The sequence below is a fragment of the Bos indicus x Bos taurus genome, chromosome 14 (genome assembly GCF_003369695.1).
Source record: "Bos indicus x Bos taurus breed Angus x Brahman F1 hybrid chromosome 14, Bos_hybrid_MaternalHap_v2.0, whole genome shotgun sequence".
Classification (NCBI taxonomy): Eukaryota; Metazoa; Chordata; class Mammalia; order Artiodactyla; family Bovidae; genus Bos; species Bos indicus x Bos taurus.
Window position 1 is genome coordinate 37815946 of NC_040089.1, and position 25963 is coordinate 37841908.

Below are 25963 nucleotides of genomic sequence, written 5' to 3' on the forward strand. Positions count from 1 at the left end.
TGTTAGCATCCAGATCTTGCAATTACAGCTTCCAGAACTAAGAAAAATAAATGTCTGTTGTGTAAGCCACCATGTCCATGGTATTTTGTTGTAGCAGCCCAAGTCAACTAATAGACATGCTTAAACCCAGGAAGACGAAGCTTGTGAGGCTGTTGCTTGGGTCACCTCCCAAGAGGGCTCTACATAATATAGTCACCTATACTATGTATATATAATATACGCTATATAAGTATAGTCTACATAATGTAGTCACATTCGCTTTTTCCATCCATGACCAGTCACCCCCACAACTGATAAACATCACTTGAAATAAAAAACAAAATAAGGCATCTTGATGGAAAGGAAACTGAAACAGTGGGAGGAAAAGAGCCATACACAGAGTTTCCCAATTACCGTTCGCCATGTCCAGCTCCCCACCACCTCCTCCGTTGACCATCCCAAGTCCTGTCTCGGCTTTCCTGGCTCAGAAAGCCCATTTCATCAGCCCTTTGAAGCCGCGCCACCCCTCAGGGCCGACTCCCATCGCCGAAGCTCACAAGACTGACATGTGACACCAGAAGAGCGATTCATCAGTTCACAATGAGCGAGGTAAATGTCACAAAGGCCGGGACCAGCACTGATGCCACCAGGGCACGCTCTCCCCACTGGCAGACCTCCACGAGAAGCTTCACCAAAATTAGAAGGTTACTGGTGACGGCGGAATCGAGACAGAGGCATGAGATGAATCAAGTATCCAATGGCATCAGGCTGAGCGCGCCTGTTGCATCCATTTCCTCACTCGGATGATCTTGCCAATAAAGCCATACACGCTGGCTACCTCTCCCTGCGTCCTTCCCCATAACAAAACGTCCCTGCCAGTGCAACTACAATACTCCAAGGTTCTGGCTGCAGCTTCGCTCTCCTCTGGATAGTGTTCGAATGGACACTGCCTATTTTTGCCTCTGTGACTCTTTTTTTTAATACTACTTTGGGTGACCAAGTCTTAGTAAGTTCTAATACACTAAATCAGGTCACAAGGAAATCTTGCTGAACTACAGACATACTACCTATCACGTATGATCATTTTATACATTCCTGTGCTGTCTCGTGGGCTTATTTTAACACTCAGTTGCTAAGTCGTGTCCGACTCTTTGCTACCCCATCGACAGCAGCACGCCAGGCCTCCCTGTCCCTCAACCACCTCCCGGAGTTCGCCCAAGTTCATGTCCATTTAATTCTCAGAGGGCAATCTTACTTCTAAGTTCTGGGGGTATGACTCACTGCGTCACTCTTACTCATGGCAATTTAGGTTTCTGTGTGTGAATGCAATTATCTACATACATGAATTCAACTACACACACGAATGCAATTACCTACATATACGGTCAGATACATCTATTCGAATGCCTTGTACTGTTCTAACCCTGCCCTTTGAATGATTAAGCTATCCCACATGGCCACCGTTTTTACTGTGCATTTATTTGCCTGTGCCTGGTCTTAGTTGCGGGATGTGGGATCTAGTTCCTTGACCAGGATTGAACCCAGGTCCCCTGCATTGGGAGCACAGAGTCTTAACCACTGGACCACCAGGGAAGTCCCTTTTCCGTCGTTTTTAATTGAACTGTAGAATAATACAGATTTGAGCTAAAAAGTATAAGATTGAATTAAGACTGGAAACTTCTGAAAATACTGCCGACTCCTGAAAAGAGGTAACTCATCATAAAAGTTCAAAATATTAGCTATGACAGATACCCTTTTTTCCAAGGGTTAACGACTTCTATGCACGACACATTCATTCCCAACAAAGGAAACATTTGTATCTGGGATATGTAAATGAAACGCGCAGTCTGACTCAGAAAAAGTACTTGAAAGCCCTTTCAGAAATGTCTATCTGATTTGATCACCCTGCGAAGAATACACAGTGGAAAGCATGAGTTATGCTCCCTTGAGAAGATCAATAATACTCAGTACAGAAAAGGCTTTCTATACAGTTGCTGAAGGTAGTGCTGGCTGTGGGTCAAAGGGGATCGCTGCCGTCCTCCCTTAGCTCCTGTCTCAAATAGACCCCTTGTCATCTCATGCTACTCTGATGTATTTATTACTGAGGGACAACTGGCTTGTGTGATGATGTTTTAGCTACGAAAGGGTGGAATGGCATTTTCCCACATTTTCCCCCCTCCTCAAATGCTTTCCCATCACAAAAGGCTTTAAAAAACCTTTTAGTCTGAAAAATTGAGATGACCTCCCCTATCATTTACCTCCTGTTAACACCAACTGGCAATCTCAGGGACCCCATCCCCAGCGGAGTGAACAACAGAACTGAGCAATTACCATCTGCAGACAATAGTGAGTTTGTTTGCTTCCACAGCAGCTCAAGGCTAGGGCTGCGTCACGAAGCTGCTTTGTCTCCCGACTGCCCAGCTGCTCCCAACAGCATCACTACTGCAAAGGGACAAGAGGGTCCCTCCTGGGTGGCTGAACCCCCTCTTCAGCTCTCACACCCTACAACAAGTAGTTCCCAAGGTCCTTAGGCCCAGGGATGTGGGAACTTCCAGAGAAGTGTTTATTCCTACCCCCAAAATGGAAAATTTCCCTTTCCTAATAAAACAAGTATGCATTAAAAGATTTCAGTTGACCCAGAGATGGGACACAAATAAAATAAAACACAACACAAAGGACGCATATGAAAGAAACATCCATTGCCACTGGTTTTCTCCCTTGAGCTATACAGAACTAGTCACTCTATAGTAACTCAATCACTCTGCACCCGAACCCAGCCCTGTCCCAAAGCGCTCTCATAAAAACTGAGTCTTGCTAACATGGCCTTTTATTGTCTTCACCCTTCACAGAAAAGAAAAATCCTGTCCTTTCTTTCTCATTCTCCCATGCCATGTTACAGTCAATTTTCTAGCTTTTACATGGAAGCTTGCTCTTCTGTACACCGTGACTTACCTTGTTCACGTAGTCACACGGATGCCCTGTGGGTTCCAGTATTTTATCACCCTCACTGGAACCAAACAGGTATTGGACACACGTGTTGTGCAGGGTGCTAGTTATCCAGCTTGATTAACAGAAACCAATGGGGAAAAACTCTTCACCAAGAAAACATAAATTTCGATACTTAGAAATTAAGAACATTTCTTTTAGTCTCTTTGCCTGGAAACCTGTTGATCCCTTCAATCAACAGGAAGTTGTTTCTACAACAATGCAGAATCAATAAAATGGCAATTGCCACCTTTTCCTATAACACATATTAAACATAATCCTATAACATCCTGTATTAAAGAAAGGGATGGAAACAGTTTACTAGGAAAGCTCTAAGGAGTGAGTTAAATATTTAAACCTGCTGTAAATATCTGCTTACTGCTACGGTACAACGTTTGAGAGGCAGATGACCTGGGTTGATTTTGTGTGTGCGTGGTTGTCCCTTTCATTTTTCTATCATGACACACATTCTCCTCTTTGTGCAGGGGCAACTGTCTTTAAGTGGTGCGTTTCTTTACATCCCAACATTCCTTAGGTGTATTAAAAATGAGCCCAGGACTTCTAGTTTTCCTTTGCTAATGTGATTGTTACAGGTGCCTGATTTTGAGGCATTTGTTTTAGCACCTGTGATGGACCCCGACACATAACACCATTTCTTGGATGCTCCTTTTAGATTCTCATCTTGCTTATGCTATCAGTTGGAAGTTTGCTGCTCTGGGTGGGAGAGCAGAAGGCGAGGGAGACGCACTCGGGAAGAACAAGCCAGAACTCCAGCACGAACACTCCAGACTTCAGACATGTGTTACTCTAAGCTCCCAATTTTACTGTAGTCCTGCTGAAATTCAGGGGGCACAGATCTTCAGATTATAAAGAAAAGGAGGCGAAAGGAAACCAGAGGCCACGTTCCTAGCCCCCCACCCCCTCCTATCTCAGCAGGTCCTACCTGCTCCTACTTGCCTCCCACCCATTGCAGGTCCTACCTGCTCCCATCCCCCGACCAACAGCATCGCAGGTCCCACCTGGCTGGTAGAAGTCCGGCGACAGCTCTCGGGCCACAGCTCTCGCGATGTCACACTCCTGGCGGGCGGCCAGCGCGGCCTGGTCTGCTGCGTCGGCTTTGGCTCTCGCGTGGGCGGTCCTGCGGAAGCACAGAGGGTTGGTCAGCAAGTGTGCTGCTGCTGCCGCCAAGTCGCTTCAGTCGTGTCCGACTCTCTGCGACCCCACAGACGGCAGCCCACCAGGCTCCCCTGTCCCTGGGATTCTCCAGGCAAGAACACTGGAGTGGGTTGCCATTTCCTTCTCCAAGGCATAAAAGTGAAAAGTGAAAGTGAAGTCGCTCAGTCGTGTCCGACTCTTAGCGACCCCATGGACTGCGGCCCACCAGGGTCCTCCATCCATGGGATTTTCCAGGCAAGAGTACTGGAGTGGGGTGCCATTGCCTTCTCCACAGCAAGGGTGGCGCCCTGGTAATTATACAGGACCTGCAAAAATGGTCTATGGGGCAGGCGGGGAGGGGAAGAAATGCTCAAAGTGACCCTGGCCCCACACCTGCCACAGGAAGTTCTGCACTCATTTCGCTGTGAGACGTCAATGATAAAAAAGGCGGATGAACACCTGTGAGTTGCCTTGATCTTTCTTGCAAGGTTGACGAATGTACATGGAAGTTATGCGCAGCTTAAAGCAAAGCTTACTGTTCAAAACGTACAGGATCAAATCCCCTATTGACTTTGGCTGGGGGTGCGGTTCTTCTTTTCTGTCCCCCAACCATGGAGAACAGAACTGGATCATGCAAATTAGTATAGAGCCCATATATTTCATTTCTCTGGTAGAGTCAATATAAGGATTTGAGTAAGAAAGATCTGCCCAGTGGTGTGCTAGTAAAGAAGCTCTCTGGGGAACAAAAAAAATAGTAAAACTCTGATCTGTAGCATCGACTGACTGCTTTAGAAATATTTTTTTGTTTTTTGGCCATGCTACACACCATGTGGGATCTTAGCTCCTAGACCTGAGATTAAACTTGAGCCCCCTGCACTGGAAGTGAGGAGTCTTAACCACAGGGAAGTGCCAGCACTGGCTGATTTCTGTCGTGTATTGAAGACATGCTCCCAGCACGGCCAGGTCATGCTACCAGTGTGATTTGCTGAATGTGTAGTTGGGAGCATACCAACACCGTGGGCTCCCCTCTGGGTCTGCTGGGAGAATGTGCCCAGGATGGTTCCAAGAAGTCCATTTAGTTGCTCTTTAAGCACGTTTCTTGTGTGAAACAAAAGAGGAGGAGAGAAGTGGAGCTGCAGAGGAGGAAAGGGGTCTCTTTCAGTCTACCACCTTCTCCCTGGCCCAATTCCTTACCCACTGAAACCTCTACTCTTTCTAGAGGACTAGGGCTGGGAGGAAGGAAGCAGGAGTGAGAATGGGCCTCCCTATGGCAAGACTCACGGAGACTGACATCTGCCTGCCCAAGAAGAGGGGCTTGGAGGCTGAGACTGGGTCATCCACTTCCGAAGGAGAAAATCTTGTCCAATTGGTATTTAGATGACGACCCTGTGCACCTACTTCTTATAATTTTATAAACTTCCTATTTTCTTCTATTAGTGCTAGGCAGGGCTATGGTAACTAGTAGTAAAAGCTTAGGAAGAGTTTAAAACAGGTGACAGCACTTATTTCAGAGAGAGCAGGAGAGGAGTGTTGGGAAATGGCACTGTGTCCTAGCCAGGGAGGACAGGGTTTGACCTGAGGATCTGGGGCTAAATGCCGGAGGCCCCATTCTCCAATGACCTTCTCTAACTCCCTGCTTGCACCCTGTGTTCTCAGGCAGGGGCCCCCTTCACTCCTACTTAGGACCTAGCTGAGCTTGGAGGCTTGCTGTACTATAATGTTAAGTGTCATGGAGATTTTTATTTTAGGGATTTTTTTTCTTAATTTTGGTCCTCTACTATATTCCCACCCCTTCATGGATCACAGCCTTGTCATGGGGAAGGGGCTTGCATAACTCAATGAAGCTATGAGCCATGCTGTGCAGAGCCACCCAAGATGGATGGGTCATAGTGAAGAGTTCTGACACCATGTGGTCTACTGGAGGAGGGAATGACAACCTACTCTAGTATTCTTGCCTGGAGAATGCCACGGACAGGAGGAAAATGCAAGAAGATAAGACACCAGATGATAAGCCTCCAGGTTGGAAAGTGTCCAATATGTTGCAGGGGAAGAGTGGAGGGCAATTACTAATAGCTTCAGTAAGAATGAATCGGCTGGGCCAAAATGGAAATGACATTCAGCTGAGGATGTGTCTGGTGGTGAAAGTAAAGTCTGATGCTGTGAAGAGCAATATCGCATAGGAACCTGGAATGGTAGGTAGGTCCATGAATCAAGGAAAATTGGACATGGTCAAGCAGTAGATGGCAAAGATTGAACACTGACATCTTAGGAATCAGTGAACTAAAATGGACAGGAATGGGTGAATTTAGTTCATATGACCATTATATCTACTTCTGTGATCAAGAATTCCTTAGAAGAAATGGCTTCGAGCTAGGCTTCAGCAGTGTTTGAACAGAGAACTTCCAAATTGTACAACCTGGTTTTCAAAGAGGCAGAGGAACCACAAAATCACACTGCCAACTTTCAGTGGATCATGGAGAAAGCAAAGGAGTTTCAGAAAAAATCTATTTCTGCTTCATTGACTACACTAAAGGCTTTGACTGTGTGGACCATAACAAATTGCAGGAAATTCTTTAAGAGATGTGAGTACATGACTTTATCTGTCTCCTGAGAAACTTGTAAGCAGGTCAAAAAGCAACAGTAAGAACCAGACATGGAACAATGGACTAGTTCAAAATTGGGAAAGGAGTATGACAAGGCTGTATACCATCATGTCACCCTCTTTATTTAACTTATATGCAGAGTATATCATACAAAATGCCAAGCTGGATGAATCACAAGCTGGAATCCAGACTGCCAGGAGAAATATCAACAACCTCAGATATGCAGATGATACCACTCTAATGGCAGAAAGTGAAGAGGAATTAAGAACCTCTTGATAAGGGTGAAAAAGGAAAGTGAAAAAGCTGGCCTGAAACTCACCATTAAAAGACCAAGATCCTGACATCGGGTCCCATCACTTCATGGCAAACAGGAGAAAAAGTGGAAGCAGTGACAGATTTTCTTTTCTTGGGCTCCAAAACCACTGTGGACTGTGACTGCAGCCATGGAATTAAAAGATGGTTGCTCCTTGGAAGGAAAGCTATGACAAACCTAGACAGTGTATTATAAGGCAGAGATATCACTTTGCTGACAGAGGTCTGTATAGTCAAAGCTATGGTTTTTCAGTAGTCGTGCACAGATGTGAGAGTTGGACCATAAAGAAAGTTGAGTGTCAAATTGATGCTTTAAACTGTGGTGCTGGAGAAGACTCTTAAGAGTCCTGTGGACTGTAAGGAGATCACACCAGTCAACCCTGAATATTCACTGGAAACATTATTGCTGAGGCTGAAGCACCAATATTTTGGCCAACTGATGGGAAGAGCCGGCTCATTGGAAAAGACCCTGATGCTGGGAAAGACTGAGGGCAAGAGAAGGGGGCAGCAGAGGATGAAGATGGTTGGGTAGCATCACCAATTCAATGGACATGAGTTTGAACAAACTCCAGGAGACAGTGGAGGACAGAGAGTCAGGCAGGACTTAAGGACTAAATAACAGCAACACTATATTCCCAAGGCACAGAACACTGCTTGACACATAGTATTTATTGAAGGATCATTTCATAAATAAAAGAATGAAGGATGTTAGGAACAGCTGGGCAGTCACTTAAAAATGAATGGACTGACCAAACTACAGATCAGCAGTTTCCAAGGGTTCACAGTGAAAGCAGGTAAGGGATGAACAAGTGGATCACAAGGAATATTTAGGGGCTGAAACTATTCTGGATAATCCACTAATGGGGGAGGGGGCACGACATCATGCTCTTGTCATAACCCACTGAACTGTACAAAGAGTGAACCATATAGTACGGACTTTTAGTTAATACTAACATATCCACATGGGTTCCTCAATTGTATCAAATGTACCCATTACTGCAAGATGTTAATAACAAGGGGAATTGGGTGTGGATGTGGGCAGAGGAGGTATACAGAAACTCTGTACTTCCTGCTCAATTTTTTCTGTATACTTAAAACTGCTCTAAAAAATAAAGTGTATGAATTAAAATCGAATAAATCAAATTCATCAGAATTATTATTTATGAATTACAGAGGGTATTATATATGATCCCTGTTGACAGGGTATGGAGACAAGATCAAGAGGGTTAGAACATATTCCTAAAACCCCCCGAGGAAGCCACCACTGATGAGGCTTTAGTTCCATGTGTTGGGCCTGAGACTCAGTGGATGCCCTCTCTTATGCTCTCTCAGTTTCTCAGAATCTCAACTCTTTTTTGTCCCCAGAATTATTTTCCATTTTATCTGCTATACTTAGCTCGAGCCTAATTATGTCTAGGTACCATAATTAATGAAGCCACAAGAGTATAGTTATCCTGCCCTATAATAAAATCTGCTAGCCTTTCAAAGATAAACTTGCAAAATTCAAGTACTATCTATTCTGACTCAATCACAACCCACCACCATAGAGTGAAATAAATGGCGCAAGTATTTCCACCACTTCTGACAGCAAGCTAAACTGGAAAACAGACAAACACAGCTTAACCCTTCTTCAAATATATTTTGGAAGCACTGCATCAGCGAAGCCTTAACCCTTTACTACTTGTTCTTTCCTGTAAGATCAGACAAAGGTGGCGGGGGCACTTTTCCACTGAGTGCCTCCCTGTGTCAGTGCTTCTGCATGACTGCCATGATGGTCAAAACCATAGTCAAGCCTGAAACCAGGTGTGTGCCCAGGAGCTTCTGGTAATCCTGGACCTGGTAACAAGAAATAGAAGAGAGGGACTTCCCTGGTGGTCCAGTGGTTAAGAATCCACCTGCCAATGCAGGGGACACGGATTCAATCCCTGGTCTGGGAAGATCCTACACGCCGCGAGCAACTAAGCCCATGCATGACAACTGCCGTGTGCCTGGAGCCCGTGCTCTGCAACAGGAGAAGCCACCGCACACTGCACCGTAATGAAGAACAGCCCCCACCCCCACTGCAACTAGAGAAAGCCCACACACAGCAACAAATACCCAGCTTAGCCAAAAATAAATAAATAATTTTTAAAAAGTAGGAGAGAACAGGAAGCCATCTGAGTTTGCTGTCATCAAAAGTGCTGTGGGGTCGGGCCACTGATACATCTTGATTTTGTCCAGGGGAAAAATCCGGGCTTGACCCCAGTTCACGTGACTCATGTGTTCCAATCCCAGGCTCAGTTCTCGAGCAACGCACAATCCCTTTAGTCAGTAAGAGATGCCCAAATGCCATCGTTTGTGGGTCAGTGGTGGGGGGTTGGTGGTGGGAGAGAAGACAGGTGGAAACTACTCAAAGTGGATGCCCGGCTGCTTCCAGATGGCTGTTCACGTGAAACACATACAAAGAAGGAGCGCTCACACGTGCCCAAGAAGATTTTGTTTACTCCAAAGACTGCTGACACCCATCAATCTTCAGACCCTCAAAAATCTCCTAATACCATCATCATCACCTATACTTTCTCATATCAAATGCAGCAAAAAGTAAGGGGAAAACACCATCTCTCAGGCATCAGTGGCTGACTTTCTTTCAGGGTCCTACTTTTACCAATAAACCAGTTTTAACATGTAGAGAGTTACTATTTTGGGGTAAATAGCTACGGAGAGTTCTGGGTCACTGGCTAAGCTGGTATAGCAGGTTAAGTGACCCTCACCCAGACATAAGCCCTGCAAAGGTCACTTGCGAACAGCCCAAACAGCAACAGTGGAAGTTTTGAATGTCAGGCATCACTGCACTCAAACCTTCATTACAACTTGTTGCTTTCCAATCAGTAGTAATGTTAGTCGCTCAGTCATGTCCGACTCTTAGTGACCCCACGGATTACAGTCAACCACGCTCATGGAATTCTCCAGGCAATACTGGAGTGGGTTGCCATTTCCTTTTCCAGGGGATCTTTCAGGGATCGAACCTGAGTCTCCTGCACTCGCAGGTGGATTCTTTACCATCTCAGCCACGAGGGAATTTGATGAGAATTTTTTTTTTTCTTTAGAGACTAAAATACATGTTTCATGAACTCTCAGAAACACCTTACTCAGAACAAAACAATCTGGCTTTCTCAGTTTTTCTTAAACATTATGTTTTTACAAAAAAAGAAAAGCACATAATACATGGAACACGCTCAGCACATACCTACTACTAAGGTACACGCAGGTCCCTCAGACAACTGTTCCAACTTGTTTCCATATTTTATGCACCTATTCACTGACGTAGCAGATAAAGATTTTAATCTAGAATGAACCAGAATTTGACTAAAGGTAAAACTGTATACAATGTTTATAATTTTCTATTTCTACTGTTTATATTTTCTTCCCAACAAAAAACTGCTTTGAGAAAAACATGCTGATTTTGATGTGTCTTCAAATTTGTTATGTTCAAAGTGAAGGTGCCTGATCTGACTCTGAAAATTTGATGGCAGAGGCTGTCATTGATTGGTTCAGGAGCTACACATGTAATCTGCTTTGATTTCCATATACTTACAGGAAATTATTATCAACATTTAAAAACCACAGTAATCAAGGGACTTCTCTGGTGGCCCAGTGGTTAGGAGACACTGCCAGTGCAGGAGACAGGGGTTCAATCCCTGGTCTGGGAACTAAGATCCACATGCCATGGGGCAACTAAGTCTGTGCACTGCAACTTCTGAGCCCACACACCCTAGAGTTCAAGCTCTGTGACAAGAGGAGCCGCTGCAATGGGAAGCCTGCATGCCACTACTAGAGAGCTGCCACTGCTCTCCACATCTAGAGAAAACCTCCAGCAATGAAGACTCTGTGCAGCTCAACAAAGACCCAGTACAGCCAAAAATTTTTTTTTATGTAAAAAAAAAAAGCAATGGTGCATAAGACTGCAGCCCTTAGATAATGGCAACTCTATTTTCCAGCTGCTCAGGCCCAGACCCTGTCAATCATCCCTGTTGCCTCCCTTTCTCTCACAGGCCACATCCACGGTCAGCAAAGGCGGCTGGCAGGACCTTCAACACACGCCTGACCCCAGCACATCTCCTTCTGTCACTGCTCCTGACCGGGTCGCACCTCACTGGTTCCCGCAAAGGCAGAATTGATCGCCCTGCGTCTGTCCATGCAGTCCGCCACTGCACTTCCCTTCTGGCTCCCCTGAAACTGCCTGACAATAACCACCAGTCTTGCCTGGATTATGGTATCACGTTCAAGAAAATGCCAACAAATGACCTGTTAGCCTTCCTTTTGGGCTGTGACATTATTCACTTATGAAAGCTAGCCTTGCAAAATCCAGTTACTCTGTGTATACAATGGTAGTTCTAAAGAAATTAGTGTGTTAAGCAAGGAATACTTTTAACATGAACAAGAAATTGGTGTTTCTACAGCTCTCAGCTAAAAAGCAAACGCGTGATGTCTAAGTTCCTGTATCTGAAAGAAACTGCTTTCTCAGTATCGATGTGCTTCTCCACTCAGACCAACTCGATGGGATGCAGCATATACGCCTGGTAAGGCACAGGTGGGGTCCTGAGCTGCCCCTCCTGACTTCTAACTTCCAGTCTTTCACACACAGACCTATTCACTGGCATAGCTGCTGATGATTTTAATCTGTAACAGGCAGAGAGTCAGCAAAAGCGCCTCAGTAAATTTGGTTTGGAAAAACTACTTCTGACGAGTCCCATCTTTACACTCATTAGTTCCTCAATGTTAATGTTTTCTTCCGAAGTTGCTTTTTTCTTTTGTAAAAGGCAGGACCAGGAATAGTCACTTCAAAACTGTGTTCTTAGGTCCTGGTTTAGAACAAGTGACAGCATCAGCAAATAGCTGTCTCTTTTGCCAGGGTGGTTCATTGCTTCCTTTTCTAAAGGCATTATCAAGTTATACAGATATAAAATGTAGCTTAAGGGGTGTGCTATCCCCATTGAAATGTGGCTTTGATGTTTCAAGGGCCCAAAGTCTTGCAGAGGTATGATGACATGGGCTTTGAAAGCGTGGGTAGCCAGAGACCAGGCTGAGGCCAATCTAGTCACAGATGGTTCCTGTCCATGAGATCAGAAGTTTTAAACCACATTACATTAGTGGCCTTAGAGATGCCTCCACAGAAGCATAATTCATATTAAGCCTTGGCCTTTTATCCAGCGGAGATAGGAGGATGAACCAAGAGAGTCTATGAACCAAGATTCATACGAAGAATGTGAAATGTTGTCCATTATGTGTATTTCTGTCACGTTCATAAACATCTAGGCAATATATTTCCTCTTAAATTTAGTGCCAGGAAAAATCTGGTCTGATGACATGCTGGTGTGCTTCCTTGCATCATACAATGAGAACCACATTATTTATTGTTTCTCTTTTTGTTACAGCTACTGGGAAACCTGGAATAAAATTATTGTCAATCTATGTGTATGGTTATCTCCTCTAACAACATGGCTTAACATTCCCTGGTGTCAGGAATGCTCTTATGTATGTGACTTATAGTGCCCTGCAAATCCTTTTTGGAGACTAGCCAGATATTGAAGAAAGATTACAGGATCAATAAGCTCTTATTATACTAAGTTTTCTGAACTCCAGTTCCTGACAGTGTGTGAATGCTTAAGGACATATGTGATTTACTTGGGGACAGAATAGCCAGCCATGCAGTTTTCTTTATATATATATTTTTTATATCCAGAACATTTTCAAGCTTGGAAAATGAGTCTTCATTCTTAAGTACATTACAGGCTCTATTCCTTAACATTTTATCAAACTTAATAAGCTTAAAGGTTATATTCTCTGGACAGGCCAGGCCAAAAGCACATTTCTAATCCTCAGCTGGAATAAGCTAAATAATTGGCTATCTTCTACTTTATTCTGGGTTTTATAAAATTTATCTAAAATTTACCTTGCTGTGTAATTTACACATTAAGACAAATCTGGTATAAAAACAAATTTAAGGGATATTTTATTCTTGAAATAATGTTTAGAGAAAAGTCCTTTTAATGAGTGTTATTCTACAGTTCAAACACATTACACTAAATAAGACTAAAACTTCATTTTATGGGAGAAAATATTTGCTGATCATTTATCTGATACTTGGATAGAATCCAGGATATATAAAGAACTCTTACCACTTATATAATAAAAACAACAATTAAAAAATGGGCAAAGGACCTGAAGAGACATTTCTGCAAAGATACACAAATGGCCAGTAAGCACATGAACAGGTGTTCAACAACACTAATTATAAGGGAGATATAAATCAAAACCACAATGAGATACTACCTCATACCCACTAGGATGGCTACTATTGAAAAAAAACCACTCAAGGTAACAAGTATTGGCAGGGACGTAGAGAACTTATAAAGCTGGCGCACTGCTGGTGGGGACGCAAGATGGTGCAACTGCTGCAGAAACAGTATGGTGGGTCCCCCCCACAATGAAAAATGCAACTGCCATGTGATCCCCAATTCAACTTCTTGGTATATACCACCCCAGATTGAAAGCAGGGTCTCAGAGAGATATCTGTACACCCATATTCACAGGGGCATTATTCACAACAGCCAAAAGGTAGAAACCACCCAAGGGTGCCTCTATGAAAGAAGGGATAATTGAAACACAGCCCGATTGCACATGCAACGTAATGTGTGTGGGCTCAGTCACGTCCAGCTCTTTGTGAGCCCTGGACTGCAACCTGCCAGGATCCTCTGTCGATGGAATTTTCCAGCCAAGATCATTGGAGTGGGTTGCCACTTCCTACTCCAGGGCATCTTCCTAACCCAGGGATCAAACCCAAGTCTCCTGCACTGGTAGGTGGATTCTTTACCACTGAGCCACCTGCGAAGTCCACATGGAATGTTGCTTGTGTGTGTGAGTGTGTGTTGCCTATGTGTGTTAGTCACTCAGTCATGTCTGACTCTTTGCGACCTCATGGATTGTAGCCTGCCAGGCTCCTCTGTCCATGGGATACTCCTGGCAAGAATACTGGAGTGGGTTGTTAGAATGTCAACCTTAAAAAGGAAGGAATTTCTGATGTATGCTATATCATGGATGAACCTTCCATGGAACTTAATGCTAAATGAAATAAGCTAGTCACAAGAGGACAAACTTTGTATGAGTCCATTCCCAGGAGGAACCTAGAACAGTCAACCTCCTAGAGTCACAAAGTAGAAGGGTGGTTGCCAGAGGCTGGAGGAGGGAGAACGGGGAGTTGTTATTTAATGGGTAGAGTTTAGTTCTGGAAAACCAAAAAGTTCTGGAGATTGGCTGCATAGCAATGTGAATGCACTTAACACAGCTGAACTGTACATGCAAAAATGGTTAAGATGGTAAATTTTATGCTATGTGTATTTTACAATGAAAAAAAATCTAAAAAAATCACCCATGAATAAGTATTTCCAGAACATTCTATGTATCCAGAGGAAGTGAGAAGAAAAGACCAAAGGTTGGGTCATCAGGCAAGATATTGCTTCACTAATACTGGCCAGGGCAAGCTGGGGAAGCTATGTCAAGTGAGGGGAATGGTGCTAAGAAAAGGAAGAGCCAAAGGATCTTTAAGGGAAGAAGTGTCAGAACTTTGAAACATGCAAGCAGCCTCCATATTTGTTTTGCTAGCTCTTACCATAAAGCCTGGCACACCAGCTATCCTCAAATATTGGTGGAATAAATAAATAGGTAAAGGGACTTCCCTGGTGGTCTAGTGGATAAGAATCTATCTTGCAATGCAGACCGCAGGGGACTCGGGTTTGATCCCTGGGCTTCACTGGTGGCTCAGATGGTAAAGAATGTGCCTGCAATGTGGGAGACCTGGGTTTGATCCCTAGCTGGGAAGATCCCCTGGAGAAGGAAATGGCAACCCACTCTAGTATTTTTGCCTAGAGAATCCTATGGACATTCATGTCAATGTATGGTAAAACCACTACAATATTGTAAAGTAATTAGCCTCCAATTAAATTAAAAAAAAAAAAAAAAGAATCCTATGGACAGAGGAGCCTAGAGGGCTACAGTCCGTAGTGTCACGAAGAGTCGGACACACTTACGACTAACACTTTCACTTTCACAGGGAACTAAGGTCTGACATGCCACAGAGCAACTAAGTCCACACACCAGAACTAGAGAGTCCATGGGCTGCAATGACAGATCCCACATGTTGCAACTAAGACCTGAGACAGCTAAATAAATACATAAATACTTTAAAAAAAAAATAAAATAGGTAAGAAAGAGAGAAACCTAAAAGATAACCCCAAGGTTTCCAACTTGGTATGCAGATGAACAGCTTTGCTACACCGAGACGTTGTATAGGTGGGAAGGATGGACAGTTTGAAAGGGGATACATTCAAGCAGGATTTTACACGACCTAAGCATTTCAAGCTGGAAATGAAGGCTGCAATGCAAACTTAAGGGTCAAGGTGAGCAATGTGGGTCATGTGATCACAGATGGTGGAGGAGTCCATCAAATGAGTATGTCAAAAAAGCAAAGAACCAAGGATGGAGACAAAATGTCCCAGGGACCTAATGGAGGAAATGAAGTGAGAGGCAGTGGCGTACAGGTAGAAGGTGAACTTCCAATGGAACCTTTCAAATTTCCTGTTCTTGGGTAAGACCTGTGCTCCTCTTAGGAATGAAGTGGGCCACATCTGAATTTGTCTGAGGCAGCTGCACTGGCTGGCTGATTTGGAGGCAGCTGAAATGAGCCAGCATGGTTTAGAGTCTGAGAAAGGGGTCGTCTGTCAACCTTGCTCTGTGCTGGAGAAAGGTGACGGTAGGTTTGTTGAGAACCTCTGAGACGGCAGTTCCAACAGGAAGGTCAGGGGACATCCTGGGTGCCCCAGCAGTTAAGACTCTGAGCTTCCACTCCAAGTGGTGTAGGTTTGACCCTGGTCGGGGAACCAAGATCCCACCATGTGGTCAGAAAAAAAGTTTTAACAAGAAGACCACTGCAGAAACCAGTCCAAAGAGGGTCGGTGAGGAAGGAAGAGAGGGAGTAGAGGAAGCAGGTGTGAGCCACATGCTGGTGACTTCTGACCCAGAAAGGAAGAGGAAATTTGGATAGTAACCAGGGGAATTAGCTGGGCTAAAGGAAAAGGCACTTTACTTGTATCCATGACAGCAGATCCTGTTGGAAGGCGGGAAAGAAGATTCTCAGAGAACAGGAGAAAATGAAGAGGCTTTGAGAAGGTGACAACTGTTTAAGTCGGGTCTTAGATGAAGAAAAATAAAGAAACAGGAAAAAAAAAATGATGGGTTGATTCAATGTTTTAAAATTATTGAAAGGATCCTAAGCTTGCAACCTGATCCAGTATTCCTGCCTAGAAAACTCCATGGACAGAGGAGCCTGGCAGGGGAGTGTATGGAGTGGCAAAGAGTTGGACATGACTGAGCACAGCACACAGCACAGCAAATCTGAAAGGGACAGAGAGTGTGGACTCTGGAAACCAGACAGACCTGGGCTTAAACCCACTGATCACATCCTAGCTGCGTCACTTGTGCCTCACTTTTCTTACCTGTATAATGGCAATGATATTACCTTGTACAGTTGCTAGGGTCAGAACTGAGTTCTATGAAGTACTGAGGACTAATGCAGAGAGGGTATTTAGTTGATAAATGGCCACTATTAGTCTCTGGCTGAAATGTAGGGCTGGTAGGGAAAATCTGGGTGCTTAAAGATTTGGAATCAGTGTTGTACTAAAGTTCTAAGCAAGGAAAACGAATTGTGACACAGGACTGGGAAGACCTGATTTTAGGCTGACATGGCTTTGCATCTCTCTCTGGCAGGGGTCTCTTTTCTAGGAGAAGCAGAGAAGGAAGAAGGGGGCCCTTGATGCAAAGCAGAGACCTGAGCAAGGAGGATGGAGATGAACCCACCTCAAAGCTCTGGGAAGAGGGGAATGGCGCACTGCCAGTGGGAGACTCTGAAATACAGAGGGTTAAGTTAGGAACCACTGACCAATGTGAAGGCAATCAGAAAACTGTAAAGTCATATAAATGCAGACTATTATGAAAGTTTTAGGTGCTTTTTAGTTGCTTAAAGTAAGGCTTCTTTCCTATGGCCAATTTCATAGAAATGGCCCTATTTTGATTAAATCTCACTAAAGTTATCAGGCCTTTAGTCACAAAAGGTGGGTCAAACTATTTCAAAATGGACACATATTCAGTAAAATGAAATCAGATATAATTATGACCACATTTCTTTTTAGTGTTGTAATAGAGACATCTGGGCGTGCCTAAAAAGAACTTCACAACCTTCAGGATCTGAGCAGACCCTGTGGGTAGTGATGAGAACTGTCAGGTCAAGGCTGTTTGTATTTCCACGTCAGTGCTGTTATGCTTTTTGTCCTTTACCAATGGTCACTGTGGTGACAGATTAAAAGTATGACTAAGAATCAGAGCAATGTAAGACTATCTAGTGGTCGAAACACATGCTGGCAGCTAGCAGTGTTCAGCCGAGTGACTAATGGAGCCCACTGCAGGGTCACGGGCAGACCTAATTTCCTCTTCACGGGGCAGACGCCCACTGGGTGTGCACTTGCTGGTGCTAACATGATCCCACTTCATAAAGACTTAATCACCAAAAAAAAAAAGCGAACATTATTCATGCCTTTAAAATGACACAAACTAGAACTCTTAGTTGAAACACAGACTCTTAAGTAGTAAGATATTCATTTTGTAAATTACCTAAAATGGCTCTCTAAAGATCTCAAATCAACCAGTTACACTTTGATCTGTCTAGACCTTCCAAGATAGTGACCAGTAAAGGCATCGGCTCCTCTGTTGGGCATGGGACGCTGAATATGAACTTGCTTGGGACTGGCTCCGCAAGCCATTCTGCACCTGAAGTTCTATCATATTCAAAATATGGGTTTGGAAGTTGTTGGGTTTAGGACACCACTGCTTTTCAAGGAATGACAAATAGGAGTATAGTTATTCTCTCAGTAAACCATTTAACAAATATTCCTAGTAGGAATATTTCTTTTTTTAATTTTATTTTTAAACTTTACAATATTGTATTAGTTTTGCCAAATATCGAAATGAATCTGCCACAGGTATACCCGCGTTCCCCATCCTGAACCCTCCTCCCTCCTCCCTCCCCTACCCTCCCTCTGGGTCATCCCAGTGCACCAGCCCCAAGCATCCAGTACCGTGCATCGAACCTGGACTGGCGACTCGTTTCATACATGATATTATACATGTTTCAATGCTATTCTCCCAAATCTCCCCACCCTCTCCCTCTTCCACAGAGTCCTTAAGACTGATCTATACATCGGTGTCTCTTTTGCTGTCTCGTACACAGGGTTATTGTTACCATCTTTCTAAATTCCATATATATGTGTTAGTATACTGTATTGGTGTTTTTCTTTCTGGCTTACTTCACTCTGTATAATAGGTCCCAGTTTTATCCATCTCATTAGAACTGATTCAAATGTATTCTTTTTAATGGCTGAGTAATACTCCATTGTGTATATGTACCACAGCTTTCTTATCCATTCATCTGCTGATGGGCATCTAGGTTGCTTCCATGTCCTGGCTATTATAAACAGTGCTGCGATGAACATTGGGGTACACGTGTCTCTTTCCCTTCTGGTTTCCTCAGTGTGTATGCCCAGCAGTGGGATTGCTGGATCATAAGGCAGTTCTATTTTGAGTTTTTTAAGAATTCTCCACACTGTTCTCCATAGTGGCTGTACTAGTTTGCATTCCCACCAACAGTGTAAGAGGGTTCCCTTTTCTCCACACCCTCTCCAGCATTTATTGCTTGTAGACTTTTGGATCGCAGCCATTCTGACTGGTGTGAAATGGTACCTCATAGTGGTTTTGATTTGCATTTCTCTGATAATGAGTGATGTTGAGCATCTTTTCATGTGTTTGTTAGCCATCCTTGTAGGAACGTTTGTAGGAACTGTAATTCAGTGACTCCACTGATTTCACACCTAATCTGTGACAAGGACACATTCCATAGTTCCATTTTTAAAAAGATACAAATGAATTATCTACAAAACAGAAACAGAGTTACAGATGTTGACAACAAGCGGAGGGTTAACCCAGTAAGGTGGGGAGAGGGGTAAACTGGAAGCTAGGATGCATATACACTACAGTGTACAGAACAGTAACCAATAAGCACTTGCTGTATGTAACAAATGTGTCTCAATCACTGCTGTGTCTCACTCTTTGTGACCCCATGCACTGTAGCTTGCCAGACTCCTCTGTTGGAGAAGGTTTCCATTTTCTCCTCTAGGGATCTTCCCAAACCAGGGACCAAACCCATGTCTCCTGCCTTGGCAGGTGGATTCTTTACCACTGAGCCACCCAGGAAGCCATGGGGAACTCTATATGATACCCTGTAATGGCCAATATGGGAAAAGAATCTCAAAAAGAGTGGGTATATGTGTAACTGATTCACTGTGCTGCACACACGAAACTAACACATTATAAATCAACTCTACTTCAATAAAAATTTTTTTAAAAAGAGAAACAAAGTCCTTGACTGCTTCCACTTCAAATTTTCAGTCTTTTGTTGCAACAGATATTGGGGACACTAATGTAATGAGCACAAAGGATTTACTTGACTTACATTAACCTTCTAGTTTTGAGGAGAGGACTCTTGACAGTTCTGCTTTGCCAGACAGATTAAAAACCACAATTAGAACTGGAAGGGCCTCGGAGAGCCCACGAAGTCTTTCCCCTGTGGTCAGATAATGACTCTCCCTTCTGTAGGAATTTAAAACTCAGAGAGACCAAGCAACAAACTCAAAGTCACACAGCAATCCAGTGGGATGACCAGGCAGATGCCAGGTCTCCAAAGGTTTAGGGCAAAGCTGGTAGCTATGCTGTGAAGAGAGACTTCTGTACTGCTGTCTACAGATCTTATTGTAGCAAATGTCCATGATCTATTTCGTCTTCAAGTTATAAACATCCCTTTCTGCTATAAATATTCCTTCATTCCCACAGTTCTTATAGTCATGCTTTCTCTTTATTGAGTATACTGCCCTCATTTCTTTATTATCTTCAATATTAATAGATTTTTGACTTGTACTAAAAAATGCAGATGAGGTGCTTTCTTCTCTTACATATTTTTTAAACCAGTTTTGGCTGACTTTCAAGTAAAATGCAGCTTAGAAAACATCTTACTAAAGACTAGGGGAAAAAACTGGTTTTCATCAAGGTTATTCTTCAGCAGGAACATTTTAAGTGGTGTTAAAAATACTGCAGATTTCATCTAACTCATAGTTGCCTTCCCCAAACCACCAAATTAGTAATTAACGCCTCCAAGTTTAAAAGGAAATATCAGAAGATCATCTAGCTCCTCCTGAATTCTTGAAAAGTTTTCTTTTTCTTTTTTTCCCCTCGTGGGAATCTTAAAAAAAAAATGTGATTTTACCTGTTTTTAAGTATTTGGCTGTGTTAAACCAAGAACAGGAAACTTTCATCCCAAACTCAATGGATAAGATAACAGCTTACTTACCCTAGGACACTGAGAAAAATGGTGGCTGGAACAAATATATAAACCAGGATGGTTGCTTTTTTGCTCAGTACCTTTAAATAACACTTGGTATAATTTGGACTGGGTTGGGGTGGGGTGGGGCAAAGGCGGTTTTGAAGATGAACACATGTATGTTGAGACAAAAAGAACTGTGTGCTTCTCCTTCATTAGAGATGGTGGTGGAAATGCAAGGCAGAATTCAAACAAATTAAGTAAAAGGCTCATGTTAAATTCTGGCTCAAATAATAGGAATCTTTTCCTTCATTCTTAATAGACTGTCAGTGAGCTGCCTCAATAAAATATCCTTGTGGGACTTATAATACTTGGATTATTCTTGACCAAGAGCTGCTGTTGGCTTGAGTTTCTGCTCTAGACACTTTCTGATGAACTCTTAACCTTTACTTTTCTTTATAATGGGATTAACGGACTGCGGGGCCTGGGAGGCAATGCCATGTAGGTTGGTGGGATGGATGAACCGCTGTCACTGGGGAATGTGGGGCTGCCTTCCTGGATCCATTCCTTAGTGACAGATGCACTGATCCCAACGGAAATACCCCTCATCAGTCCGAAATTCAGACTGAGTCTCCAGAATTCCAAGCACAGTGGGCACATTGCATATGCTAAGAATGAGGCAGAACATTTAGGCTCTGAGCTCTGTTTGGGGCTTCTCTGGTGGCTCAGATGGTAAAGAATCTGCCTGCAATGTGGGGGATCCAGGTTCGATCCCTGGGTTTAGGAAGATCTCCTGGAGAAGGGAAGGGCTACCTGCTCCAGTTATTCTTGCCTGGAGAATTCCATGGACAGAGGAGCCTGGTGGGCTACAGTTCATGGGGTCACAAAGAGTCAGATAAGACTGAGCAACTTTCACTTCACTTGGCACTTAGGAAGGGGTTTTCTCTGAGGCCCAAGAATTCAGTCTACTGGCACCATGTAAAGGAGAAAGCAGACTGAACTCGGGAGGGATAGGAAGAATTACCCACCAAACCCTGAAGTCTGCCTGCCCCCTGGCTGAGAGTGGCCCAGTGTCAGCATGAAGGTCCTGGGCCTTCCCTGCTGCTTCTCAGCTCTGACAGTTGCTGAAAGGCTCCAGGTTTACCTTCCAGAATGGGCTACACTTTCCAGGTCAGACTTCCTGAATGTGCTAAGTGTCAGGCAGTAGGAGGAGGACTGCAGACGGTTCTTTTTTTCCGGTATCAGTAGTTTTAGTAGAATCACAGAATTTACTTAGAATGACAACAGATTTGATGACCGAAGGATGTGCCCTTGTCTTACTGGTGCTAGGGAGTAGAAGCATGAGAAATCCACTTTTACTTGAGGCCGAGAACCTTGGAGCCTTGAGAGACTCTGGAGGACTCTGGTGGAAACCTGTAAAGTACGTTTATAATTCTGGACCCCAATGGACTGTAACGGACACAGTGGTGGAGGAGACTTCCCATTTTTCACTCTGCTCTGACATGAATGAGATGGGGCAGGAAATAGAAAAAGCCCTCTTTATAGCTTCATATGCAATCCCTTTGGGCTGACCAGTTACCCTGAAAACGTACAGGACATCAAGGAAAGGGGAGGCTAATTAGAGTCGGTCATCAAGTCTGGAGCAAGCCCATCCCGAAGAAGTCGCCATCCTTAGAAGGACATGGGGATGCCTCTGCACTCCAGTCTCTCCCAACGAAGAACGGGAATGTCTGCAAAGTGTCGTCTGTTCCAGAGTAAGGAGGAGAGGTAAGGATTAGCCTCTTTCCATGCAAGACAAGGAAGCTTGAAGCTGGTGAGTGACTTGCTGCTCCACGACTCTGTTTCTGGGAGCTTTTACTGACAACACTCATGTCCTGCTGTCCCATGTCTTTCTACTGACATGTCTCTGGGTTTCAGATCACGTGTGAATTTGTGCTTTCTAAAATAACCGCTCTTGGCCCGTCTCCTTTCAAGACTGTCCACATTCTCATTTCATGATCAGCTCCTAATGTCTGCTAAGGCAAACAAAACCCCAGTGTACTCAATGATCTACAAATGTCCAGAAATGCCTTCAAATTATTTGCTATTCCAGGCAACACCCCCAAGTCTACTTAACTCTAAATTCATTTTTCTTCTCCTACTGATTATATTGTCCATGTCACCATCCTGCTCTGACCCTTCTGTAACTCCGGTGGTGAAATGAAAGCTTTTTTTCCCCCTTCAATTTCTCTCTGGCTGGTGATCACTGTTGGCAACAGTTAATTGTAAATAGGAAACTTCTCTGCAATGTTTTTCTTAGACATCACAACAGCAGCAGCATAAATGGGTGAGCCTGTACAGCCAGACAAAATAAAAAAGGTTCTCATGCTCAGAGAACAGACTCTGTATGATTTCAATACGTTTAGACCATCAAATTTTGGCAACTGGTCTTATGTCCCTGGATATGTTCCAGGGTCTCCTAGTTTATAGTCTAGGAGAACTTGAGTAGAATTTGTATTTTGCTCTTGTGTGAAATTGTATAAATCTTAATTATGCTGAGTTGGTTCACTGTGCTTTTCAGGTTTCTACTTCTACTTGTCTGTGTGTTCATTCTATTAGTTTTTGAGAGTTTGATATTGAAACTCCAAGTAAAAATCTTAATTTATCTACCTTAAAAAACTGTAATATTCTAAAGGAGATCAGCCCTGGGATTTCTTTGGAAGGAATGATGGTAAAGCTGAAACTCCAGTACTTTGGCTACCTCAGGTGAAGAGCTGACTCATTGGAAAAGACTCTAATGCTGGAAGGGATTGGGGGCAAGAGGAGAAGGGGACGACAGAAGATGAGATGGCTGGATGGCATCACTGACTTGATGGACGTGAGTCTCAGTGAACTCCGGGAGTTGGTGATGGACAGGGAGGCCTGGCATGCTGTGATTCATGGGGTTGCAAAGAGTCGGACACGACTGAGCGACTGATCTGATCTGATATATAGTTGAGCTATATATAACCTTGTTCTATATTTTCCAAGTCTCAGGTAAATGTGTTATCGTATTTTCATAATTAAAATAATAATAAATTTTTAAAAAGGTTCACATGCTCATCTGAGAGAGAAAGGTTTCTGTTACCCCCTGAACTCTGAGACACTACAGTAAGTCACCGCAGTCACACATTTTAATATGATAAAATAACTTCTTGCTGTTTAATTTTTAAAATATCTCTTCCATAGTGCTGGCATAATTTCAGAAACCAGCTTATCAACCATGGTTCTCAAGGTCTGAAATTTAGATGCTATCAGATGACGAATTCCTCATATCACTAAAAAAGTAGTATTAAACATCTGCTGGATAGGTTTAACGTGGCAGTTAATTTTGGGGGAAGAATAAAAAAATATATGCAAATATATAATATACATACATTTTAGTTATGTGTATCCTGATTGCTGCTGCTGCTGCTGCTGCTGCTAAGTCGCTTCAGTCGTGTCTGACTCTGTTCGACCCTATAGACGGCAGCCCACCAGGCTCCCCTGTCCTTGGGATTCTTCAGGCAAGAACACTGGAGTGGGTTGCCATTTCCTTCTCCAATGCATGAAAGTGAAAAGTGAAAGTGAAGTCGCTCAGTCGTGTCCGACTCTAGCAACCCCATGGACTGCAGCCCACCAGGCTCCTCCGTCCATGGGATTTTCCAGGCAAAAGTACTGGAGTGGGGTGCCATTGCCTTCTCCGATACTGATTGCATGGGCTATCAAATGTCTATCTGCACCAGCAAACATTAACCACTGCTGAGCATCTTTTTTGGCTTGTTCTCAAAGCAAGTATCTATCTAACCGTACTTACTCTCCTACAATGAAATGTGTGTTTGGTGTTGTTCAATCTCAGGGTACATGACAGGTGGAATCAAGAAAGACTAAAAATCAACCAACCAAACAAAAAATTTCAGGAATGAATAACTGAACTGAAATATTTGCTGAAACTCTTGTACTGACCACTGTCACTGTTCTGATAAACCAGTAAAGGCAGGGCTGTTCATCATATTTTCAAGTTCTAATTTCATTATGTGCAGCACCAGGCTCAAATAAGACTTTATTATACAATTATTACGTAATTCAATTCATGGGCTAAAAACATCTACGCCTGGAAAACCTAGCTGCAATGGTATTGTCCTTGACTTTCGGTAAGATGTCACTATAGGGGGATTCAGGGACCAGATTTTAATTCTGAAATAATCACAGAGCACATTTGGAACAGCCTTCTGGGCTGCTGAGTGTTTTCATCGGCCCTTTCTTTTGGACTCTGCACATTTACGTTGACCTGAAATTGAAGTTTTGAAGTAGGATCCCAGGGTGTCCCGTCTGCTGTTGTTATCTGAGCCCTCACAATCCATCTCAAAAGCCCATTTTCCCGTCCCTTAGCCATCTCCTGGCAGAGAGCCCCGCGCCCTGCCATTTGCCACTTGTTCTGGTCTATTTTAATTCTGGACAAGCTGTGGTAGTAGGCTATATTTAAATTGGCCTGCTCTGTGCAGAAACATGGCAAATTCACGTGGCACCTTTTCCCTTCTCAACATAATCCAATTGTGCTTTGGCTCCGAACTAGCTGCCTGAGTCTGTGTCCTACACACTGGCCTCACGCCCGCGCCCAGCGTCCCAGGTATTTACCACCAGAAAGGTGCAGGTGAGCGGGGAACTTCTGCAGGAAGGGAGGAGAGTTGGCCACAGCCCAAGGAGCAGTCACCCAAAACTCTTAATTGAGACACACGAACAATAACGAAAGAAAAAGAAAAGAGGTCTCCAGCTCCTGCCTGCATGCTCCTGGAATATTTGCAGAATGACTTCTCAAAGGCCAAGCTTCCAATAGGAATTTTTATAAAACAAAATGGATCTACTCAAAGAGTCTTAAGAGAAACTGCGTGCCCATAAAAAGCCAGCTTTCTCAGGTTTCTGAGCTTTTAGGGAAGCCCAGTGGACATTCTAAGAAACACTTGGTTCTAACCTGTCCCTCCTGACTGGCCCCATTCCCATCCTCTGTCAACAGTCTATGCACTTCTGCGCTAGACAGAAGGCGTATGTCCTTACTGGAGCCAAGCTCTTGCTTCAGAGAAGAACAAGCCAGAAAAGCCCCTTAAAAACATTGAAAATTAAATAAAATGTAAAACCTTTCTAGAGAACTGCTCTTGAGGTTCTGTAAACTTTCACAGCTCAAAACTACCTGAAAGCCAGAATCTACTATGAAGACTCTGAAGACAGTTAACTTTTAAGGGAGTATTTTACAAGTCTACGGCGTCTGCCTTGAGACCTTAATGTACCAATGCTGTACGAACATACGCATTTTGCTGACAGTGGAATTAAAATCCAGACCAGTTAAAAGAGCCTCTTCATCTAGATAGTCTAGGGAGCTCAAGTACAGAACCAGAATTTCTGCCTATTTACTTTTGAGATGTTTACTTTAACCACTTGGGCCATTAGACTTCACCTGTGGTCAGCTGAGATTCTACTT

The 25963-nt window shown here is 43.6% G+C and overlaps 1 protein-coding gene across 6 annotated transcripts in view; it reads right to left on the reverse strand.

The window, feature by feature from the left end:
* The window catches only part of JPH1 (junctophilin 1), a 92560-nt gene that overhangs the window by 15890 nt on the left and 50707 nt on the right, over window positions 1-25963 (reverse strand). For 5 of the 6 annotated variants that reach the window (XR_003514460.1, XM_027561211.1, XM_027561213.1 and 2 more), the window contains one exon: window positions 3984-4102. Coding sequence is in view for 4 of the 6 variants with exons in the window: in XM_027561211.1 (XP_027417012.1) it covers window positions 3984-4102 (119 nt within the window). In the remaining 2 variants the exon portion in view is untranslated. Of the gene's footprint in view, window positions 1-3983; window positions 4103-25963 lie in introns of those variants that run through there. The other variant, XR_003514458.1, reaches the window with a different exon arrangement.